The sequence below is a fragment of the Perca flavescens genome, chromosome 21 (assembly GCF_004354835.1).
Source record: "Perca flavescens isolate YP-PL-M2 chromosome 21, PFLA_1.0, whole genome shotgun sequence".
Classification (NCBI taxonomy): domain Eukaryota; kingdom Metazoa; phylum Chordata; class Actinopteri; order Perciformes; family Percidae; genus Perca; species Perca flavescens.
The window spans coordinates 9,680,510-9,704,194 of record NC_041351.1 but is presented as its reverse complement, the minus strand read 5'-3'; the positions used below and the strand labels follow the sequence as shown (position 1 = coordinate 9,704,194).

The 23,685-nt window shown below is 41.7% G+C and overlaps 1 protein-coding gene across 11 annotated transcripts in view; it reads left to right on the top strand.

Moving 5' to 3' along the window:
* The window catches only part of LOC114548031 (calcium/calmodulin-dependent protein kinase type II subunit gamma), a 45,338-nt gene extending 22,679 nt beyond the window's left edge, over positions 1 to 22,659 (top strand). Inside the window, exons 6-23 of one of the 11 annotated variants that reach the window (XM_028567682.1) lie at positions 1,536 to 1,608; positions 2,873 to 2,975; positions 3,458 to 3,541; positions 3,972 to 4,066; positions 4,702 to 4,824; positions 5,028 to 5,111; positions 5,680 to 5,722; positions 6,539 to 6,601; positions 9,389 to 9,429; positions 10,184 to 10,267; positions 11,796 to 11,840; positions 11,969 to 12,014; positions 12,228 to 12,308; positions 14,838 to 14,978; positions 18,530 to 18,605; positions 18,808 to 18,902; positions 19,488 to 19,724; positions 20,037 to 22,659. In XM_028567682.1, coding sequence (XP_028423483.1) covers positions 1,536 to 1,608; positions 2,873 to 2,975; positions 3,458 to 3,541; positions 3,972 to 4,066; positions 4,702 to 4,824; positions 5,028 to 5,111; positions 5,680 to 5,722; positions 6,539 to 6,601; positions 9,389 to 9,429; positions 10,184 to 10,267; positions 11,796 to 11,840; positions 11,969 to 12,014; positions 12,228 to 12,308; positions 14,838 to 14,978; positions 18,530 to 18,605; positions 18,808 to 18,902; positions 19,488 to 19,720 — 1,510 coding nt within the window. In that variant the 3' untranslated portion in view covers positions 19,721 to 19,724; positions 20,037 to 22,659. Of the gene's footprint in view, positions 1 to 1,535; positions 1,609 to 2,872; positions 2,976 to 3,457; positions 3,542 to 3,971; positions 4,067 to 4,701; positions 4,825 to 5,027; positions 5,112 to 5,679; positions 5,723 to 6,538; positions 6,602 to 9,388; positions 9,430 to 10,183; positions 10,268 to 11,795; positions 11,841 to 11,968; positions 12,024 to 12,227; positions 12,309 to 14,837; positions 14,979 to 18,529; positions 18,606 to 18,807; positions 18,903 to 19,487; positions 19,725 to 20,036 lie in introns of all 11 variants that reach the window. The other 10 variants (XM_028567681.1, XM_028567683.1, XM_028567684.1 and 7 more) reach the window with 10 other exon arrangements.
* Positions 22,660 to 23,685: the final 1,026 nt, after the last annotated feature.

The following is a 23,685-nucleotide window of genomic DNA, read 5'->3' as shown; positions in this document are numbered from 1 at the left end:
GTGAACACAGGCATACAGGCGTAGATGCAATTAGTTTGCTTGTATTTTTGCCCATCCCCCCTCCCCCATCCCGTCAACAAGTGCATCGATATACTTGTCTCTCTTTTGCCACATGCATTGCTCTCCATCCTCTACATTGAAGTCGAGTACTGCCACAATCAACGATCAATTATTTTTCAAGTCATTCATCAGGCAAAAATGCTGGTTCTTGCTTCTGAAATGTAAAGATTTTTTGCTTTTCTTTGGTGTTATATTATTGTAAATTGATTAACTTTGTGCTGTTGATTGGACAAAACAAGCATTTTTAAGACATTTTCTGACATTTTGTTGACATTGTGACATTTAAAACATCTTTCCTCGCCACTTTCTCCTAATGAGAGTTTCCCTATGTTTTTCCTGTGGCTGTATGGTGTGCAGCTTATGAAGTCTGTTGTACAATTGGATTAGGGGTCTTTGTTCATGCACACATGGGGGCTTTGGAAAGACACAAATGCATGCACACACACAAACCACCCCACATGGATTAAGCCTCTCTAGCTGTAATTAACCTTTTTTAGAGACATGACATGAACGTGAGCCTTAAATAGTGGCATCGTGAAGCCTCACACCACAGTGCGTAGGACAGTAATAAGGTGGACGGGTTCTGGCTTGCAGGGAAATTGAACAAGACCCATCATGAGCCAACGCACTCAACAGGCTAGTGTGAAAACATGCTCACCAGCCAAAATTGAGAAATAATGGTATTAGTAGCAGCTGAGTTGACACCCCATTATTAAAATTGCTATTGGGATAGAGATTTATTGACTGGGTGGTGTAAGACCTCCCACATGTTTCTTAGTATTGATTGTTTCAACTGCAGTACCTGGATTATGTCTTGTGATTGTAAAGTAACATTTTTAAACTAAAGTTTAACCTCCACTTTCTTAAATTGTAATAGAGGTGATTTTTCCCATGGTTCTAGGCATGTAAAAATAATAATTTTTGTTATCAATTTTTATAAATTAATTATTTTGTATTTTGTCATCATTTGGTCTTGTTGTCCAAGTTGCAACAACAAAAAAAGCCCAAAACAATTTCCTAAAGCCCACAGTGACGTCATCATAAATGCAGTCTTTTTTTTCTTCTTTTTTTTTCTTTTTTTGGAGAAATTTAAAAACATACATATCCAATTATATAAAACAGAGAAATTGGAAATTCTACTAGGATAATGGCTCAAATGAATACACTATGATCAAAATAGTTACTTTTCTGTCAAATAACTAATTGTTTCAGCTCTACATCCTAAATGTAAAAGGTTTCTTTTAACAATACTATGTATACAGTATACAAGTTGTTTGAAGTTCATATTTCAGTCCCTCATAACATTATAGTGAACAAGAATGACGTCAAGGTTTTTCTTCCTAATGAAATGCATCAGTGTTAGATCCAGACCATAAATACTCATGTTGGAATATATGTGATTTTATTTTTTTGTAATGAAGGGCAGTGACTGACATGTCTTTCTCTCCGTTTGACCCCCTTTTCTCTCTCCGTAGTCATTGCATTAGTCAGATCTTGGAGAGTGTCAATCATATCCACCAGCATGATATTGTGCACAGAGACCTCAAGGTGAGTGGCTGCCCGTTGCTGTGACAACCACACACACACACACACACACACACACACACACACACACACACACACACACACACACACACACACACACACACACACCTCTGCTCGTGGCCATGGCAACACACAAATGGCTCTCGGTTGCTCCATCTCCCTCTCTCGTATCTCTGCTTTTCTGCTTCTATCTCTTTTATTTTTTCCCTGGGTCCCTCTCCCATCCATTGTTTTTACCCTCATATCTGTTCTCAGATCTGTCAGCTTGTCTGTCCGTCACCAGAACTCTGTTTGTCCTATGCGTGTGTGTGTTCGTACACGCATGCATGTGTGTTGATGTCGAGCACACAAAGATGGTGAGTCATGGTCACGTGCAGGGGTTTGTCTCTCACCTATGGCAAGGAAAAGACAACGACTCAAACGCACATACGCACATGAACACGCACACAAACACACACTTTGTACTGTTGTGAAGGGGGTCTATTATGAGAGGAGGTGAAGGCATAGATGAACCTCGGGAGTTGCCAGGACAACCCATGTGACATCATACCCACCCATATAGCAGCGTGGGAGGAGGTTGAGTTGTCCCAAATAGCTGATAGGCTCAGATGCAAAGAGTAGAGGAAGAGAGCGTCTCTGCTACCTCCAGTTTCCTCCTTAAGACAGTTCAAGGTGATAATAGACCTGGTGCGAAGGACAATAATAATATGTATTGAATACCTTTTTTCAAGCGCCGCAAGGTGTGGAAAAAAACACCCACAAGGGATGTCGTAGACATGTGTGGGCAGCTTTTGTATGTGTGTTTGTGCGCGCTCTGTGTCGGACAATAACATTATTAACTTTGAGCGCTGCCTGTCTGATTTGTTGGCCTTTTATCCTGGGTGGGCTTTTACTGCGGCCATTTATGTCCTACTGCCCAAACAACGGCCATTTAGAACGCTGCCACACACGCTGCCTCTCGCTAAGTACACTTTCCATTTAGCATGCAGTCTGCAGCGCTGCCTAAATGACTCCCCAAGTGGTTTCCATGGCTACGGACCCATGCCCATATAAGGCATTGTGGAGATTCACAACCACTCATCCTCTCTCTACATCCTCCGTCTCTCCATCGCACCCCTTTACCCAACCCCCACACGAGCTGTGTCGAATACATCAAATATAAATATTTCTAAGAAAGAGCTTTACTGAAGAGTGCCTGTCACTATCTGTCTCTCACTGTCTTGATCTCTTGTCATACGTTCTGCTTCACCGTGTGTGTGTGTGTCAGCCTGAGAACCTGTTGTTGGCCAGTAAGATGAAGGGAGCTGCAGTGAAGCTGGCAGACTTTGGCCTTGCTATTGAAGTGCAAGGAGACCAGCAGGCTTGGTTTGGTAAGAAAACATAAACAGTGACACACACATGACAAATGAGCTGGACCATTACCTGATCTGTTATTCTATCTGGGTGTTTAGCACGCAGTAGTTTCTATGTTAAAGCACACAAATCACTGCTGAACAGACCCTCTTTGATACAGTGGGTCTGTATAGCTACTCGCCCACTCCAAAGAATATTTATGCGAGCATTGCTTAAGAGGCTCACGGACACTGTCCAGTTCATGCTTAGGCCATTGTGTGTTGGCGAACAGCCGAGCTGCCAGCATTTGGCTGACTCTTCAGCGGGGCCGAGATGATTAACAGGCATTTGCTTGTGACTCTACGCTGTCATAATCTAGTCTGGCATTGGAGTCCAACAGGTCACAATCATCGGAACCATACAGTACATAGCTGCACAAACATAGATAGAATTGAAAAGCATACAGAATTGTAATAAAAGGCTTCAGTTAATTGTGTCCTCTGGTTTTTCTGGCGGACAGGGTTTGCGGGCACCCCTGGCTATCTCTCCCCTGAAGTCCTGAGGAAGGACCCCTACGGCAAGCCTGTGGACATATGGGCTTGCGGTGAGTTTTGAGCCTCAATTTTGGGCAATAAACCTGTTGCAATCAACCTGTTATTTTTATTTTTTTTGTGGTAAACAAACTGGGCATGTTTTGTCTTTAGACAAATTAGCCAATTTGAGAGCCTTACGAAGGACCATTTGGGTGTAGATTTCATTTCAAAAATGTAAATGGTTAATAACAAAAACTGAGGCAGGATAACTTTTGAAAACCTCCAACCATTGGCAGAGGAAAAAAGAAGGGGTTGCATTTTCTTGTATTTAATTCACACACTAATTGAAAATGTTTCTTTTTGCTTCATGCATTTAAATGTAAAGCACAAGTTTATTTGTAATGAAAAGTGCTATATAAATAAAACTGCCTTTCCTAATTTGAATGAAAAATAATTTGAAGTATTGTAACATGATCTCTTTCTCACTTTGTTTTCTGTCAGGTGTTATTCTCTATATCTTGTTAGTGGGATATCCCCCATTCTGGGATGAAGATCAACACAAACTCTATCAGCAGATTAAAGCTGGGGCATATGATGTAAGTGTGTGGGTGTCTGTAGGGTGCAGTGCAGGGGTTTACTAAGCACTATTTAAATGTTTATAGTCTTCAATTGAGAGCTAGTCCAAAGCTATTGATCCTATCAGGGCCTCCCTGACGCATTGCAGAGGTGTGTGTGTGTGTGTGTGTGTGTGTGTGTGTGTGTGTGTGTGTGTGTGTGTGTGTGTGTGTGTGTGTGTGTGTGTGTGTGTGTGTGTGTGTGTGTGTGTGTGTGTGTGTGTGTGTGTGTGTGTGTGTGTGTGTGTGTGAGGATCAGAGAGGGGGTATCCTCCTTTTTTCAGTCTGTGGTTAATCAAGTCACATTGCAGTTTTCAGAGAGAGACTGGGGAGATCTCCGGCAGCCTATTTGTAGGGAATTTACTCTTAATAAATATGGTTTAAAGAACTGAAACAGAAGCATGTGTTCGGTTAATCCCAACAAAAAAAACTAGCAGTTTTGTTCTCCTATCGGCCAAATTTTGACAAATAAACTCAAAACTGGGTTCCCAGATGGTGTAGATTTGCCAGAAACATGCAGACTCCTAACCAGTCTTTCAGGAAACCTGTATCGTTTCCAATCTGCTTTCCTTCTGTCCTTTTCAATTGTTGCACCTACTTCCTCTATTTTTCCCCAGTTCCCATCCCCAGAGTGGGACACAGTGACTCCAGAGGCAAAGAACCTGATCAACCAGATGTTGACCATTAACCCAGCCAAGAGAATCACTGCCGAACAGGCCCTCAAACACCCTTGGATCTGCGTAAGTATTCATCTAACCCACCAGAGAATTATTGGAATTACTGAGGATGGTACAAATATGTGTGCATAAGTAGATCTGGACATGAAACATACTCACACAGCACTTGAAGAATTACTGTATTATAAGTTTCAAATAACTATAACTGTGCAGAAAGATTGACACAGAGTTTATGGGTTTAATTCTTTGTTTTTGTCGTTCTGCAGCACCGTTCTACAGTGGCTTCCATGATGCATAGACAGGAAACTGTCGAGTGTCTCCGCAAGTTTAACGCTCGCCGAAAACTCAAGGTATGCATCTTAAACTTTGATTTGCCACCTTTCTGTTTTTAGACCCCCTTGATTATGTGCTGCTTCAGCTTTCACTCTTGTACAAAGTATTACTATTTGTATATCTACTTATTTTATTTAACCTTGAACAATCGTATCGGCAGCACAAACGATACCCGGCCCTGTAGTTTGCATTCACAGCCGTACATGCAAACTAGTGGATCAAGAAGCAGCTGTTCTTTTTTGGTCACATTTCTATTCATTTGCATAAAAGAATATGTAATGGGACTTGGAGATGTTAAGGCTTGCAGTTAACGGTGCGTCTCACCAATAATACGGTTCATAAAATGTTTTTTAAAGATCGGATATTGTTTGACAGAGAACAAATGAAGACTCAGCCTTGACGGGATTTAGCTGTTGAAAAGAACTGATGAAAGCACTGTTGTTAAAAAAAGCAGAAAGATAAAAATATTACTGTCCTATTATAAGTGAATATGGAGCAGTGAAGAAATCCTGTTAAATAAAAGAAAACTACTTGCACTCATTATACCTCCTTCACTTATTTCTCCTCCTTCGTCTCCTCCTCCAGGGAGCCATTCTCACCACCATGCTGGTGTCCAGAAACTTCTCAGGTGGGTGTGCCCTTCGCCCTTAGCCTCCCACGTAGCACGTGCAGAGGGGGAGGAGGAAGGAGAGTGGATAGAGTCCTGCACCTCTTTTAACCACACAGACACACACATACACACTCACTCACTCACTCACTCACTCACCCACTCATCCTCAAAATAATGTTTTTGTGTGTGCACAGGAGTTTACTTGATTACAACATTAATACCGATTTTGAAACATGAAGTTCCTTCTATTCATGGTAGAAGCAGTGAATTGATAATGATTAATATGAGTGCATTTCATCCTGATATATGTGAGCAGGCTAATATGTGATATTCTTTCATGTACTAGATTTGTTGTGCCAGTTATGTTCATGCTAATGTATCTCTCCTGTGTGTGTGTGTGTGTGTGTGTGTGTGTGTGTGTGTGTGTGTGTGTGTGTGTGTGTGTGTGTGTGTGTGTGTGTGTCTTTTCTGCTGCCCATGGAGCGTTTGCATGTTTGAGAAAGGGAAGCCTAGACTTATATGAGATTTTTATGTTGGGGGGCAGGGTGACTGCTAAGGTTCTGTGTTTTTATCTCAGTATGCTGAGAGTGACTTGCTTTTCGTTGAAGCTTTGTTCTCAGCCTCTAAGTATTTGGCCAGTCGATGGCTAATGATTTCAGCCCTGGGCCTAGGAAACCACAGGGGTGCACGTCTTTGCTTTAGCCCATTTCTATCAAACCTTGTGATGTGTCTGGGCTGCAGCCAGCACACCCTGTAGCTTTCTAGGCCCATGATTGAACATAGACTTGCCTAATTTGTACAGCCCCTCCCAACTGTAGCATTTCTGTCCAATAGTGGGCCGGCAGCATACCAACTCTGCTGCTGCCGCCTCCTCCACGGCCTCACTGGCTCAGGAAGGTACGTCCCAGAGACACGCCCATCCACTTCCTCTTCACACAAAGCTTACTTTTTTTGGTTCATAGTGGGACCCCATAACCACCCCCAAACTCCTGCATGTAGCCTCTGCCAGCAACTACATTAAACATGCATACAACATTCACACATGCATGCATACTCACACAAATTTAGTTAATTTAGGGTCTTATAGATGTGTGTTGTCTTTGCTGTAATGCAAAGATATCACGTTTTACGCACACGGTCCTGTATATCTGCATCACTTAATGGTAATCGAATCGGTTCAACCTGCACTCCAAAGTGCTTTTTACATTTACACCTCACCACCACTCAGCCTTGACATTGTAACCTCCATTTCATCTCCCAAATAAGTTATGTCATCAGTTCTAGATAGCTCCATCCTGACTTCCAGCTTACCCCATACGCCCCTGTGCTCTCCCCACGGCCGGAGCCGTGAGGATGGGCACAGGGCAGACTGGGGCAGGGGATGAGGAGAGGCATGTATTTCTGGGGCAGGGAACTGACACAGCAGGGGGCCGGCAAGAGCTGGGTTGGCGTGCTGCCATCGTCGAACCTGGGTTTGGTGGGGAGGAGAGGGGAAAGGCAGATGTTGAGGAGCTGGGGGAGAGGTTTATACTGAGACGTAGGATGGCTGTGCTGCCTTTGCTGCTGCTACCGGAGCCAACTGTTGAAACCATCACCATTGTGCAGCCTTCCTGATGAATCCCTTGAGGTTAAAGGCATCCAACGTCTCATCTCCCCCTCCTGAGATCTGTTTTAGTGCTTTCAAAAAAGTCTCATTGACTCGTCAAAGGAATGCCACAAGCTAACGCGGCCGCAAACCTGCCGCCATGATTTGTTAATGACATTTTCCATAACTTGTTGGATGGATTCCTTTGTTTTGAAAGTACTTAAATCAGGCTTTGCGCTCATCCTGCTGGGTGGGGTCGGGTGGGGAAGGTCGGCGATTCCGATGGTGGCTCCATGGATTGAGTACTTTAGAAACAGTGTGGAGCAGACTGGATTTTCTGTCACATTTTCAGACGAGAAAACCTTTGCTCTACAGTGTACATAAATCTCCATAGCTAACTAGGATCTGTGTGTAGGTAGGATAAAGGTAAAATGTGGGTAGAAGGGTAGATGACCTCAGTGTAGAAACTCCTGGTATGTGTGATGGGTGCGCTGAGATTCTGTGTGTTTGTGGTGGTTTGATTGTGAGCTAGAGCCCTCAGAATGCGGGCTTCCTCACTGAGACTGGACCAAGTTGCCTGTCTTGTAAGTTTTCGTGAATCTCATGTGTGACATCATCACTCCAGATTGGACTCGTTGTCTGATGATGTCACTCATCACTGTAAAATCCTGGCTCTTTTTCTTTATTATTACTATAACTGCTTCCTTGCACATCTCTGTAGAGTTTGGCTGAAGCAAGGCTTGGCAGTTTGCTCATGATGTTTCCTTTATAATGACATTAGAGCAAAATGTGACAGTGTGTGTTTTGTAGTATTTCTGTATGTTTCTAGAAAGGTGTTTGTCTTGCAGCCTTTTGCATGTGGGTGTCCTGTGGAGTTATATCCTGTAAAATGTTCTCGGGAGATGCAACTTCAGATGCTCTCTAATCGGTCCTTCCCTGTTCATCATCGAGCTGGTTATGTTGCTTGAGTGGTGCAGCCCTCCCACTGTGGGTCGTCTTGACCTTATCCATCCTGTCGTGAAATTGGTGATCGTTCTCTTGAGGAGCAGAATGGAAGGACGGATTTAGAGAGCATGTGAACATGGTGGTCCCATGCTGTCACAATTAGTGCCCTGGTGGCTATTTGGTAGAAGATTTAGCCGAATTAGGAGCGGATGTTTGCGCTCCGAACAATCAGCTCTCCTTTCCCTGGTTAAGGAATGAAAACATTTATTTATTTATTTATTTATTTATTTATTTATTTATATATATATATATATATATATATATATATATATATATAAAATTTCTTTTTTACTTTGGATGCTGCATGGCCAGGCCAAGATAGAAGCTGCATTTCGACGCAACAGCCAAGATTAAGGAGCATGAGTTGTCACTTGATATTTTCTGCTGCTGTAAATGCTGTGCCCCTTATCTCAACTCTCTTGTATTGAAATACTAAGCCCTCTCTTTCAACCCTCCCCTCTCTCCCCCTCTTTCCTTTTCCCATTTCTTATTGGAAGGTAAGAAACACAAGATTTTTTGGAACCTGTGTGTGTCAGTAGAAAATTAGAGAAAAGAAAGCAACAGACAGCTGAGAGCTTTAGACAGAAAGGGAAAGTGACTGGGACCCTTAAAGGAAATCAATGATTTACATTAACCTAGCTCATTGCCGTCAGTCCTGGCGGCAGTTTGAGTCTGACCATCACTCTCTTTCTAGATCTGCTGGGATCTTACAGACAGGAAATGGATTTAGGAAGTTTACTTTGCTCTCAGGTTTCTCTTTTTTTTTCCCCAGATGGCAATGAATGGATTATGATGTGAATGGGTTTTGCAGAGTGTAGCAACTTGTACAACCAAGGGAAAACCTACCCAAGAAATCCATTAAATGCATGTTATTCTTTGGCAACATCTAGACTTATTTGCCCTTAAAAGCTTGGGTATTGGGGATTCATAGATATGACAAATGTTAGATCCAGGTTTTTGCTAAAGTTGTGGATTTCTATAAAAGCTATACAAAAAATCTTTTGAAAGAGGGCTGTACGGATTGGCATGGATGCTGTTGTCAACAGTTAAACTTGTACCGGTTTCTCTCCCTTTCTATCTTTTTATTTTTTCAGCATGCAAAAGTTTACTCAACAAGAAGTCAGATTCTGCTAAGGTAAGGTTGTCTCGTCACCTCTCTGCCCTCTTCTGTTCTGCTACACTGTGTCCTGACTCTCTATTAGCTGACCCCTTTTTTGCCTTCTGTTCTTTTTCTGTACCTCTCTCTCTTAAGCTCACTTTCTCCACCTTGTAATTATGTTAAGGAATATCTTTTTCGTTCAGTAATGATTTTGTTTTTCAGGGGTTTTCCAGACTTTTGTTTTTTGGCTCTAATTTCCCGTTCATTTCTGTAGGGGATAATGCTGCATCTCAAGGTTTCTCAACTTTTTAGATCCCAGAATTCCTGCCGTTCCATCCACAAGTTTGAGAAACTCTGTTGAAGTGCCCCCCAGTTTTAGTCACATTATTTTGTATAATTATCAATCAATTCTTTTTTATGTTGGTTTTATTCTTTCACCTTTAGTCTCAGTTAAAGGTTTGCTGCTCTCTTTTCCGAGCAGTCACCATCATTCTCTGCTGCTATTAAGCATTTCCCTTCCCTCATGCCTCCCTCTCTTTCTCCTCTGCCCCAGGGGTCTCTCTGTGCAGTTAAGTGGCGGAGGCATAGAGAGTTAGTGAGGCAGTTAAAAGGATGATCTAGAGGCCATTTTGTAGCACTCACCCTCTCATTTACCCTGTTAGCTCTCAACAGCCTCGGAGCCTTGACCAACATTAGCCCCATTCCCTAAAAGGCGTATGATTCTAATGCATCTGTGTGTGAGTGTGTGCAACGTATGTGTTCACTTTGAGTGTTTGCGTTCTCGTCCCAGCCTTCTACCAACAACAGTAAGAACAGTATAGTGAGCGCCATCAATGCCCTGAAAGACACCAACATGGCAACCAACGCCCAGATGGTACAGTAGGCCGCCGCAGTGTTGGTTCCCACCTCTTAACCCCCCCCCGCCCCCCTCCTCCCTCCCAATAGTTGCATAGTAGTCCATTGTGCCTCACCCTCCATCGTCATAGTCGCTGCTTGTCATCCTTCATCTACCATCCAGGAGGTGTTGCACCGTAACATTGCCTGTCCCAGCAGTACCCATCCTCTGGCCATTTTACCCCCCAAGGTGCACATGTGTTACTGAATTTTAAATCCGTTGAACTTTGTGGAAATTATTAAAAATGCTCATTACCCTAAATCTCAGGCTGCACATGTGCACCTTTTAAAATTCTGAGCATGAACTTTATATGATTATAAGCCTCTGAAGTGGCAGCTCAGAGAACCGTAGATTCCAGGTTTAGCTGATATCCAAATGAAATGTAGTCTTATCCTGTAACTGCCTCTGTTATTGTCTTTTCTCTTATACTTAATCAGCAATCCCTTAACTTTTCTACTGCCTTGCAACCATTTATCCTAACATTCAACCATCTTTCTCACTCTAACCTGTTTATCTTGCCATCATTAACATCCCCATTGACATCCTTACCATACTGCCAAACTTAACTTATCCACTTCTAGCATGTTGTAATTTTAAGACGCTTTATTAGCATGCATTACATATTACATCTTGGGCTGGTATGCTTACATTATTACGCTGTCTGGTCTGGTAAGGTAGTGCTTCTCAACTGGTGGTGCAGGACTCCAAAGTAAGCAATGGGTCGGCCTGGGCGATATGGCTGAAATCAATTCAGAATATTAATTAGAATATTATATAGTAGATTTTGTATCTTATGCTAAATGTATGCAAAATCACATAACTTATTGATGTTCAATGCAAAGAACTGCGTTCCACTTTTATGTACCACATCAGATGAAACCAGAGCTTTAGTTGACAGACTACAAAATTAATCAGCAACTATTTTGATTATCAATATTGTTTTAACTTGAGGAATTAATCAAGAAAAAGATAAAGCTGCAGTAACTAATTAAATTTTGTAGCCCAGTGTGGTGATATCATCACAATTACAATTTGAGTATAAGTCAATCAACAGAAAATGAATCTGCAACAATCTTGATAATAAATTTATTATAGCCATTTATTTAAGCAAAAAGGCCAAAAATTCATTGGTTCCAGTCTCTCAAATGTTAATATTTGCTGGTATTTGTCGTCTTCTATGATAGTAAAGTTAAATATTTTTGGGTTTCGGACTGTAGGTCAGACTACAGAAGCTAATTAAATATGTCTACCTGGGCTTTGGGAAATGCTGATGAGCATTTTTCACAATGTTATGACGTTTTCTAGACAAAACAATGAATCAATGAAATAATTGATAATGAAAATAAACATTGATTTGTCTCCTAGCCCTATCCATGGGTGTTCTTGACACCTTTAGGTGATCACCCCATGGCTGATGTAGAGTATAGGGCCCAGTTTAAACCCAGTTGAGAGGCACTGATTCCAGGATTCGGATGTGTTGGACTAACTGTTCTCTTCTACATCTCAGGAATCTCAGAGCACAGTGGTGCACAACCCTCCTGATGGAGTCAAGGTGAGATATGTGTTTTTGTCCGTCTGAAAGCCCAAGCATCACCCAGCTGCTGCACTCTCGAGCCCATTGGACCTTAAAGCTGGCTGTGTTAATTTTAGTATCTTTCTGTTTGTTTCTCTGCACTCCAGGGATCAACAGAGAGCAACGCCACCAACGACGAGGAGGAAATGAAAGGTAGGAAAGGTACTTGAGTGTTTTAGTCCCATATTCCTTATCCACTCTATCTTTCTCTGTCTCCCATTTAGTGAAGTGTGTGTATTTGACTGCAGTGACTGGCAGGTTTGCTGAGATACAACAAGTGTCTCTCGCACTCTTGACTGTCTGCCTGTGGTGTGTGGATGTATGTATTTATCGTGTGTCTGGCTGCGTTTTGTGTGTGTGTTCTAGCGGACAGTTCGGCGCTGAGTCAGAGCAGCGCCACAGAGGAGATGCCCCCACTTCTGCCCTCACCTCAAAGCTCACCTGCCAGTAAGTTTATCCATGGCAACCAGAAGCTATACGGTCGCCACTGGCAAGGACCTAACACCCCTACCCACCCACCCAACCAACCCCCCACCCCTACTCGCACCCTGGCTTTTTGTAGTCACTGGCAATCTTACATCTTTGAGCCCCCTCACTCTGATCCACCAAGCTTTTATTGAGGGTTCCCACTGGTTTTGGAATTTGTGGAATATTGTTGATTTTTATGTTTTTAAATTTTAAATACTACATTCAGGGCAGTCCAGAAAATGATTCACGGAAACTCAGGGAACATAAAATTTGATATTGTGAAGAGCAGTCAGACAAGTTTTAAACAAACTCGCAGGTTCCTGTTCTTTGTTCACCGAACTAAATATAGTTTGATTTCATTGATGATTTGCCACAAGTCTGGATATCAGTTCTTCAAAAGCTGGATTAAAACGTATCTGCAGCTTATTCACAGTTAGCTGGTCCATGACCCAAACATTTTAGAGAAAACCCCCATATATGAACCCATTTCTAGATACAAATGACTTATTTTCTTAGAGGCATTAAGATAATAGATGAGAACATTTAGGTAACTGTTAGCGTAATTATTGCAATTTAGAGTGAAATACCTACGCACATGGAGGAGATATATTTATATTTTTATTTATTTATTTATTTAATACAAGAAAGAATAAAGTTATAACTTTTCTGACGGTTAAAGGACCAACATTACATTTATCCCAATTAAGCAGGATGAGGATTAACCGGGTCATTTTAGCCTGTTAGCATCATGTTAAGCCACATTTAAAGAACATGGCCCAGGTCAGCAAAAATGTATTTAGAAGAAACGAGGTTAACCGTAAAATGATTACCCAGATGTTTGTTATAAATCACGGTTTACATACTAACTTTCCAAATAAAATTGAATTTACCGTACTTATCCTAGGATTATTGGCAATAATTCAGGATATCTGCCAATATAGTAATAAAAATCTGTATACCTCAAAGTCATTGTGGACCGCAGTGGCACTATAATCTGAACCGGCAGCCCGCCTTTATGAGGAATAGTGGAATCAGTATTTTGTAACATCCATATAAACATCCATGAACATTTATTATATCCATATCGGCCATGTTCTTTGTTCTTCAATTATTTTGAGTGCAGTGTTGTTGTAACCAATCAGCCAAAACTACAATAATAACCCAAGTTGTAATAAACCGGAATATTTCTTTTAACAGGGATGCATTACTCGGATGCATTTTACAACTTGTTATACACACTAGTTGCAGATGGTCATTTCCTGCTGTGTTAGCCATTAATACTGTAATATACTTCCTAAGAGCAAAACTGGACCTGAACTGCCTCACCAGCTGGACCTAACTTCACTGTTCTCAGAACAAGTGAACAAACTGTCTCTAAACAAGTTGTTTAGAGACAGCAGGGACTACTTTTGTAGGTCACGGAGACATGTTGACCTAATTATGGAAAGCCATGAAAAGTCTTGACATTTTTTACATCAGGGCCATTGTGGGAACCCTGAAGTGTGTGTGGGTGTGGGTTTGTGTGGGTGTGTGGGTGTGTGGGTGTGTGTGTACACTCCATCTATCCCCTTATCCTCCTAATGTGACAGCTTCACCTGGAGGAAGCCTTGCTTACCTTGCAGCTGTGTGTCCTAAACCAGTCTGACAAGCCCTTGTCTGACTTTACTGGAACCATGCACACCATAGAGCATCAGGTTCCTCATTGTCCTTGCATTTTCTCCTGCATTCCTCCTTTTACTCTGCTTTATTCTGTTATGTGCTTTAATCTTCTCTCTCCTTTCTTCTCCGTTTCTCTCTAATACACCATTCTTCTGTACGTCGTTATCTCACCTCTTTCCCCCTATATACTCTATAATCTCTCCTCTTGTCCTCCTGCTCTTGTTAGACACACCTGCACTAAAGTGACCATCTGATCTCTTTTCCTCCTCCTGTGTCCTTCCTCCGTTCCCACCTTCATTCCTGAACATGCTTAGTTTGCCCACAGGCATAACATGAGCTAATATCAAACAATTGCTTCGATCCGCTCTGTGCTGGGTGCTGCAGCTCATCAGGCGAGGCTTTGTTAATGTATACGAGCATTAAGAGTAGAGTTGATGGGAGCAGAGCAGGCAGATAAATGACTTCCACATCACAGAGCATCACAACCAGAGCTGTACAGCTCTCGCTTCCAGCTGCCATCCTGTTCTCATGCTACCCATCTGCATGTCTGTCATAAACCCACACTTAAACGCTTTGTGTTTATTTCTCACTAATTCTACTGAACCCACCACAGCTTTGTCTTGTGCTCAGTTTTGTGACTTGTTTTACTGCATACTGTGTGTGTGTGTGTGTGTGTGTGTGTGTGTGTGTGTGTGTGTGTGTGTGTGTGTGTGTGTGTGTGTGTGTGTGTGTGTGTGTGTGTGTGTGTGTGTGTGTGTGTGTGTGTGTGTGTGTGATCAAATACGTTTCTGGCATCTTGTCATCCATCCATGTGTTTTGTATTTGTTGACCAACCGTTGTGTGTTTCAGTTCCACCGCATGACGTAAAGCGCATGGCATGGAACAGCACGGGCAACAGCTCCTGCCTTGACTCTGAGCTCTCGCAGTCCTCCATGTCTACCGCTCCACTAGGGAGCAACACTGTCGCTGCTAAAAGCAACACTAAGCAGAGTAAGAACACAGTCTTGACTAACTGACCTCTGCTTTCCTTGCCGTCTACTCACTTGTAGCTGTTGTTGCACACTAAAACCTTGCATCTCTGGGGATGAGGAAAGCAGCCTGCAGATAACGTAGGGCTGGGCGATATGACGATATATAGTGTCAAAACGATATATAAAACTTTTCTATATCGTTTCTATCATGTATCATTTCTTAATCTTTATACACTTTACTTAACCCTTGTGTTGTCTTCCCGTCGACCATGCAACTTGTTGTCCTCCTGGTTAAAATTTGAAAATTGTCACTACCACCGGATTCACCACAAACATCAATCTATTACCACTAGTTTTACACTTTAGTGTGGAATTCATGGTCAATCAACCTAATTTATATGAAATTGTACCTAATTTTTGAGTGTAAAAATTATTTTGACAAAGGGTTACCATTGAGTGGATAACTAACTTTCAAAGTTTAGTCAGGATACTGTTTAGAAACGGTTTCATTTTTTTTAAATGCTATAAAAATGTATTGGAACACCAAATCACATTCAATGAAAGTAGTGATCTGACCTTTCATTTTACTTGCATAGAGCATTGTATGGAACAATCCATGTTATTTTTGGGCACTTTGCTTAAAGGATACCTACATTTCTGATGTGGAAACTTTGAAAACAAGTCAAGTTTGACCCGAGGACAACAGGAGGGTTGAGAACTTGAATCAGATTTTTTTTTTTTCTTTTGTTCTACAATCAGATTTTGCTTTACTTTTAGTTATTTAATGAGCATTGCCAACAACTACTTCTGTTATTGTTGTGCACATGACAAATAAAGAACCTTGAACCTTCTATTAATTATCATTATTATTATTATTATTATTATTATTATTATTATTATATCGCAATGTAAAAAAATTGGCATGCCGATTTACTTCAATATTTACTTTTTTGAACGACTCTTTACGTTCTGATCCTTGCACGTTGCGCTTTAGAATGTTTGTTTTTTATTCCGTGGTGTTGTGGTTCTTTCTTTTGCTAGTCCAAATCATAGACTGTATAAAACTAATCCAAATATAATTTGCTGTATTACAACTACAAATGAGACCAAAATGCAACTTATATTGCAGTTACAGGGCTCCAGACTAACTTTTTTCACTAGGAGCACAGTGGCCCCCTACTGAAAATTTTAGGGGCGCAACCAGAAAATTTAGGGGCACACTGTAAATCAACATGCTAACCAAATATTCACATTTCTACTAATTTCCACTGTATTACTAATAAATACTTTGATAATAGATGCAGAAATTACCATGTAGTGTTTCAAATTCAGTGTCACTTTTGAAGATGCAATATAGAAGGCACCATTGCTGTCATGACAGTAAACAAAATATTTAAAAAATATACCAACTATAGTCTACAATTACAATTAATTCACCTTAAAATTAAACATGCATTGTTTAGGCTACTACCCTTAGGGTTGGGTACCTTTCGCATCTGAACCAATATTGGTACAGATACCTGAAATTATAACGGTACATTTTTTTTGGTATTTTCCCTCTGTAATTACAAAACAATTATTTCAGTTGTAAAAATAATTCCAAACCTATTTATCCTATGTAGTTAGAACATTATGTTTTTTTATTAGAATATGTTACACTCTAAAGAAATTAAACAAAAATAAAAAATAAAACCCCTCTCTCTCTCCTCCCAAACCCGTCCCTACAACCTATTAAATTGAATAATAATAATTTCTTACTCACTGTAACTTTTTTAGCCTGTTGTATTTTCATCATGACCGTTTTTAATTGCTCTTTAATGTTTCATGTAAAGCACTTTGGGTTGCCTTGTTGCTGAAAGGTGCTGTAGAAATAAAGTTGCCTTGCCTTACAGCCTGTCAGTCAGTCACCAGGGCACAGTTGCACACTGTTGAGCCTGCTGCTTGTCTCAGAGGAAGTGTAACGTCAACATCACCGTGACTGTTTTTAATATCATATAGCAGCATCGCTCACTGTGACTTCAACAAAACAGCCGACGTAGTTTGCGCCGATCGCAACTCTGCGCGCGTGTGTGTTTGTGTCGGAGCACCGCTCTCTGTCAATTTTCAGAGAGGACAGATAAGCTTGCGCTTACGCGCTCAGGTACCTACGTTTCGACATTTAACGTGTAAAAAAAGGGGGCAAATTTACTGGTCGCACATGTGCGACTGGATGTAAAATTCAGTCGCACACTCTCAAATTTTGGTTGCAAAATGCGACCATTTGGTCGCAGTCTGGAGCCCTGAGTTAATAAGATTTTGTGTTATTATTATTATCTGGCGGCCCTAGCATTACCTCCACACTGGCTAGGCCAGACCCACACAGCAGCTCCGCAATTCCCGTAAACCACCTCGGTTTCGCTCTTGGATCAGAGCCAACACTAAGAGCAGAGGTGCTCTGTGTCCTTAACACGGTGACTAGACACTAGTCCTATAATGCGAATGAGGAAATTGGGGATTTTTTTTTTTAATGTTGCGATATAGGTCTTAAATTGCCTTCATACTGGTCTTAAAAAGTCTTAAATTTGACTTGGTGAAACCTGCAGAAAACCTGTATATAGATATTTTTTTATGAAAAGGTCAAGTAATGTCCTCAACCAGCTGGGCAGGAGGAAATAGTGCAGTTGATTATTTTCAGCTGTGCATTAATACACATTTGGTGCTCCAGTCACTAAAACACCAAAAGTGTGGTAATCCACGGTGCCACCATTGGCCATGATCATTGATGTGTTTTTAATAGTCTTTGGACAACAATGGAGCTCTGTGGCACAGAGGAATACTTGTTAGTAGGATCAGTTCATTGTTTGTTTTGGTCTTTTGATGGGATTTGACGACGAGAAGTAAAATGGAGAATATCGCCAGCCTTTTCTTTTTTTAAGATGGCTTTTTGTAGTAGGGACAGTTACAGTATGTAGTGTTGGAACTTTGTGTGTGATTTCATTGAGGTTTTAAAATGTGTGTTGAAAAATGAGGCATCATAATACTCACTTATATTAATAAACAGTAGATTTAAAGGAACACGTCAACTTATTGGGACTTTAGCTTGTTCACCGTATCCCCCAGAGTTAGATAAGTCCATCCATACCCTTCTCATCTCCGTGCGTGTCATAACTCTGTCTGACGCCCCCAGCGCTAGCCTAGTTTAACCCAGATCCTGGAGGTAACCGGCTCCATCTAGCCTACTGCTCTCAATAAGCGACAAAAGGATTTGTAGTTGTTTTGGTGGCAGTGAGAGAGCAGAGAGTAGTGTTCAGTCAGTTTTTGTGTCGTACAGAAGATGAGAAGCAGAGTGACAGACAGTGATGCGTTCGAGCTGCAGTTAGGAAGCTGCGTCGGGCCGAGTGATGAGGTTAAAGAGGAGCGTCGAGCTGTAGCTACACGGAGAGAGCCTGAAGGGAAGGCAGGAGCTGGAAGTGATGAGAGAAAATGTCATCAAGCAAAACCACCACACAGTTAATTGTTGTCTCGCCTCCTAACTGGCTTCTCATCATTTACCTTCTGTCTGTCTCTTTCTCTCTCTTGTTCTTTCTGTAGCTCGTAAACAGGAGATCATAAAGATAACGGAGCAGTTGATTGAAGCGATCAACAATGGAGATTTGGATGCCTACACGTGAGTAGAACTGCACGTGTATAACAAAAAAGCAGCGGATGAATTGGTGCTTCTGCAAGAAGGGAAATTTATGTATTGGGACAGGATTCATTAGAGCTTTGTTCTCTCAAGACTCTGCTTCTCTGTTCTGATTTCTCTAATGTCTTTTCACCCACTCATACTTTCTCACCGTCTCCGTTTCTTTCTCTGTGCTCTTTCTCAGGAGGATTTGTGATCCTGGACTCACCTCTTTTGAACCCGAGGCCCTGGGGAACCTGGTGGAGGGCATGGACTTTCACAAGTTCTACTTTGAAAACTGTGAGTCTCCTGTTCCACTCACGCACACACCCACATCACAGCCATTTATTTTAATCCGCCAGCACCGAGAATACCACCCAGGTAAAGCTTCTGCTCAAAGGATCACTAGAAAGTGTAGTCTGTTTTTTTTTTTTATTAGAAATATCAAGCAAATGTGTTTTTTGCATTTTTCTTTTTGGTTGACGACTTTCCTGACAGCATCTGAACTGTCCCAATGTGGTAAACTCCACAGTTAATCTGCTAAATACTTTGTTTATTAATCATTTGTTGTATAAAATGTCACTCCCAAGTTCCCAGAGCCAATGTGACTTCTTCAAAATCCTTGTTTTGTCAGAACCGATTTCAGAGGATATGCAACATCATTTCCCTTCATGAGTATTTACTTACTTACTTACTTACTTCCATTACTTGTGGACAGGTATCTTTTTCTCATCATCATCATCATTATAATAATAATAATAACTGTTACCCAAGCACACTTAACATACAGAAAATAAGCAAAATAACAACTTTTAAAACAAAATCCAGTCTATCTGGTTTTTGCCTTGATACATTTTTCGGTCTGTCTCTGTTTATTTTAACCAGTGCTGAGCAAGAACAGCAAGCCTGTGCACACCACTCTGCTCAACCCCCACGTGCACCTGATCGGCGAGGATGCCGCGTGCATCGCCTACATCCGGCTCACACAGTTTGTGGACACCACAGGCCGCCCTCGTTCCAGCCAATCAGAGGAGACCAGGGTGTGGCATCGTCGCGATGGCAAGTGGCTCAACGTTCACTTCCACTGCTCAGGAGCACCTGCTGCACCACTACAGTGATCAGGTAGTCTCCTCACACACACACACACACACACACACACACACACACACACACACACACACACACACACACACACACACACACACACACACACACACACACAGCTTCCCACAAACAGAGCTCCTTTTAAAGCCACCATGTGTAGAAATTGAAAATGTTTCACTTTTTTTACCCAGTGGTAGTAACAATTTAAATTATGATACATTATTTAAGTTTAGTTTATCTTTTAAAAAAAGAAATGAAATATTTAGATTTGTTTGTGTCCTAATTGACCCATAACTGACATTCAGGCCTGTTTCCTCCTCTCTCCCCCAGTGGTCCTGAGCCTCCAGTCTACTGGAGTGTATGTTTTGGGGGGCAGTTTTTTTCAGCGAGCGTGTTTAAGAGGCACGTCCTCTGCGTGGATTGGCTAGTGCCAGGAGCCCGGCCGGGCGAGATCGCATCCCTCTCCACGATACCAACCAATCCTGTCCCCCCTTTGACCTGCTGGGGGCCGGCTGAACACAAGACACCGCCCCCAGGGGATGATGCATGCATCTGGCGCCTGATTGGAGGGCGAGTCTTTGCCCTCTATCCCTCCCCATGGCAGCCATCTTTTTTCTGCCTGCGCGAGATGAGACGTCCTGCGTGAGGAGAGGGTTTACAGTTGAACTTGTGACAGTTTATGAGTATGAGTTATGAATATGCTGTGTAAATTATGACTAGATGTATCAGAAACCACCAAAACCCAACCAAGCATTTATATTCACTATCTAATAAGGGAGGAACAGAGGGGAGTTGTAAGGTTAGCAGCTGAGATTTTGGACACATTTTTGGCATTCTAGGGATGTCGGGTAGAAAGCTCGTTACCCGGACGGTGATGTTAAGATGCAGGGAGATTTTTCCCCATCTGAATTCTAGAAGGGGGGGAAAATCCAGTCGGCTCAGTCAGAGAACTTGATGGCAAGAGAAACTTGATATCAAAAACATGAAGCACCAAAGTGTAGAACTTTAGGCTTTTTATGTGTTTTTGTTTGTGTGCTTGTTTTTCCGACCGAACGGAAAATCGTGTTGTTGTGGGATTGGGGTGGGGGGCTGGGGCGTTTTTTGTTTTTGTTGTGTTTTTAGCGTCCTGTTCCCTTTGCGTTCCTGTGAATAACCGGAGCCTCTCTGTTTTTAGTTTTTTTTTGTTTTTTTTGTCTGATCGTATATTCAAGGCTCCTTTTTTTTTTTTTTTAAAGCAGCTGAATTTTTAAAAAGAGGGATTCTATTGTGCAAAGTTTAACCTCTGCGTGTTAACAAGTTCTGTTGCCTGCAGTGGAGGGAGAGAGTGGGCTGGGATCGGCGTCTGCGTTTTGCATGTTTGCCCGCCGCCTCTCCCTCAAATCCCTCCCCACGCTCTCTCTCCTTTTTTTTTTCTTCTCACTCTTAAACCATTCCCTCTTTTAACCCTCCCACTCCTTTTCTCTGCTTTCTGCAAGGGCCTGGTTTGTTTATAATCACTGTGTAATAACAGTGTATGTATAGATATATGTAGAAAAGTGTAATATATGTACATGTATCTAAGAGACGCTCATCCTGTGCATCTGGGAATCACCCCATGACCTCTGTGACCCCCGATCTAGTTTAGTTTTCACTGATTTTCAATTTGGTTTAATTCTCCTCCTTTCAGTACTTCCTTAAAATATTGGTAGCTCTCAATCTTTGACGACAAACAACACGCTGAATAAACGCACTCATGTGGGCTACCAGCTCTAGTCCCGTGGACCTAAGACTGTTTTCAGAGACGGGGGAATAAAAGAAATAACTGGTTGAAAAAAGTTAGACCCCTTAGCCCAAAAAGAGTTTTTGAACATGAAGACCTTCATCATAGTGTCCTCAACTCGTGATCCCCCAATGCTGTGAGCTGTCTCTTCATATCATATGCACACACACACACACACACACACACACACACGCACGCCTGGTGGTGTGTTTAGGCTTTGTAACATATCTGCACCACTGCTGTGTGACCATGGTGCCACCCCCTGCTGTGCTGCTTAATTGTCTCCATCCATCCGCGACAGTCGTATCTTAAACCCCCACCACCTTCACCCTCTGATATCTTCCACCCCCCCCTCCGTGTACCAACAAGTTCCTGCTCTTGAGATGTTTATTTGTACCTCTCTCTGTTGTTTCTCTGTTTCTGTGTTACTGGTTTGCGTTTTTTTGTTGTCGTCGCTGTTGCTGTTTAACTTGTCGTTTGGTAATTTGCCGATCTGCCAAGCTGGAGTTCTGCACTCTCCCTCACACACAGAAAAAAATAAATCAAAAGGGAAACGAGGGAGGAAGTAAAGACAACACAAATCATAGATTGATTGATTGATTGACAGGACTAAATTATTTATTAATGTAATCTACCCTATGTGATTTTAAATCTTGCCTGCTCAGTTGAGATGAGTTTTAAAAGCCAGAGAAAGAGTTGGTGTGGGTGTGCAGGTTTTTATGACCTACACTGTTGAATCAGAGCTGGAGACCTAGTTATATGCATGTTTCAGTTACGCATTTCTACCATGTACCTACCTGAATAAGGATGGAGCCTAGTGTTAATATATGATATTTGCATCTTTTGAAATAAGAATATCCTCCATCCAGAATGTTGAATAGGTGACATGAAAAATATTTTAAAAAAAAAAAAAAAAAAAAAAAAAGGATTCAGGAGCCGTAGCTTGGTATGAGGCCCTCGATGTTAGCGTTTTCCCTGCGTTGTAATGATATACTATTGGGCTGCGCTTTCTCCCCCAGCCTTCACATGGATGCTGGAGTTTTTTTGCATGATCATGATGTACAATGAAATACAACCATGAATTGACGACTATCAAGTGTTTGTCTGAGTGTTAGTTGGTCTTCATCATAGCTTTGTTATTCTTCAAACTTGGATCTTGAAAGTATTTAATAAAAATACTATTTCAGCACTGTTTTATCTCTCTCGACTGGTTTATTTTGTTAAACACATTCTTTTCATGTCGGATTTAGTTGTCATACGGAAACACTTTTGTCTCCAACAAATATCTTATTGGTAAGGCGTCCATTCCCTGGTAATGTGCTCCATCCATCCCCAGGGCAAACAACCTGCTAAAACAGTTTTGTGTTAACCCTGGATGTACTTTTAACACCTTTTTTGGCCTCTGCATTTTTTATCTGTTCAGCCTGGGTTTTGAGAATGTTTCATCAGCAGAGTCTCGACCTGAAATCACCAAATTTGGAGCTAATAGAGATATGCAACACGCATTTCTGATTATGTAACTGCAACATTGATTAGTCATGCTGAATATCTGCTCATGTAGTCTCTTCTAGTTTGTTTCAGGTTACAGTTAACATGAAGTCGCTGGCTGTTAAAGCCAAAAAAAAAAAAAGGTTTTGATTTGAGTAAAATAAGCACAAATAAAACTGGACAATGTTTCTGTGGTTGGCTGGATGCTCTGAACACCACCCGGCATCACAGCTGGCATAATATTTGCCCTCCATATTTGTCTGTCATCACATAAAGTCAGATTAAGCCCTGCATAACGCTGCATATCCTCCAGAGCTATTAACACAGGATAAAACAATCACTGCTGTCCGTTCAACAGCTCGTGCGTCGTCTCACCACTTCAGCCTTTGTACTGTCTTCCATTGCTCTTATTTTAGCTGCGTTGAGCGCTGTGAAGTGTTGAGTAATGCTGCAGCCTTATTTAAAAAGGTTTTGTGGTGTTATTTATGATGGTCCCAGTTATTTTAAGGATCGAGTCTGTGTGTGCGTGTGTCCATGGGATGTAGGACAGCTCCCCCTGGTTCCTCTGCTTTCTGTGTGATTAATGAGGAGAGCTCAGCAGTTGGTTAGCTCACACTTGCTTTCTCAAAGACACAAAAAGGGAGAAAGTCTTGAGGGAATGGGTCTTGTTAGCCCTCTCTGACCTCTGAATCTTCGTGTCAATAAATTAGGAGAAAATCTGGCCCAGAACGA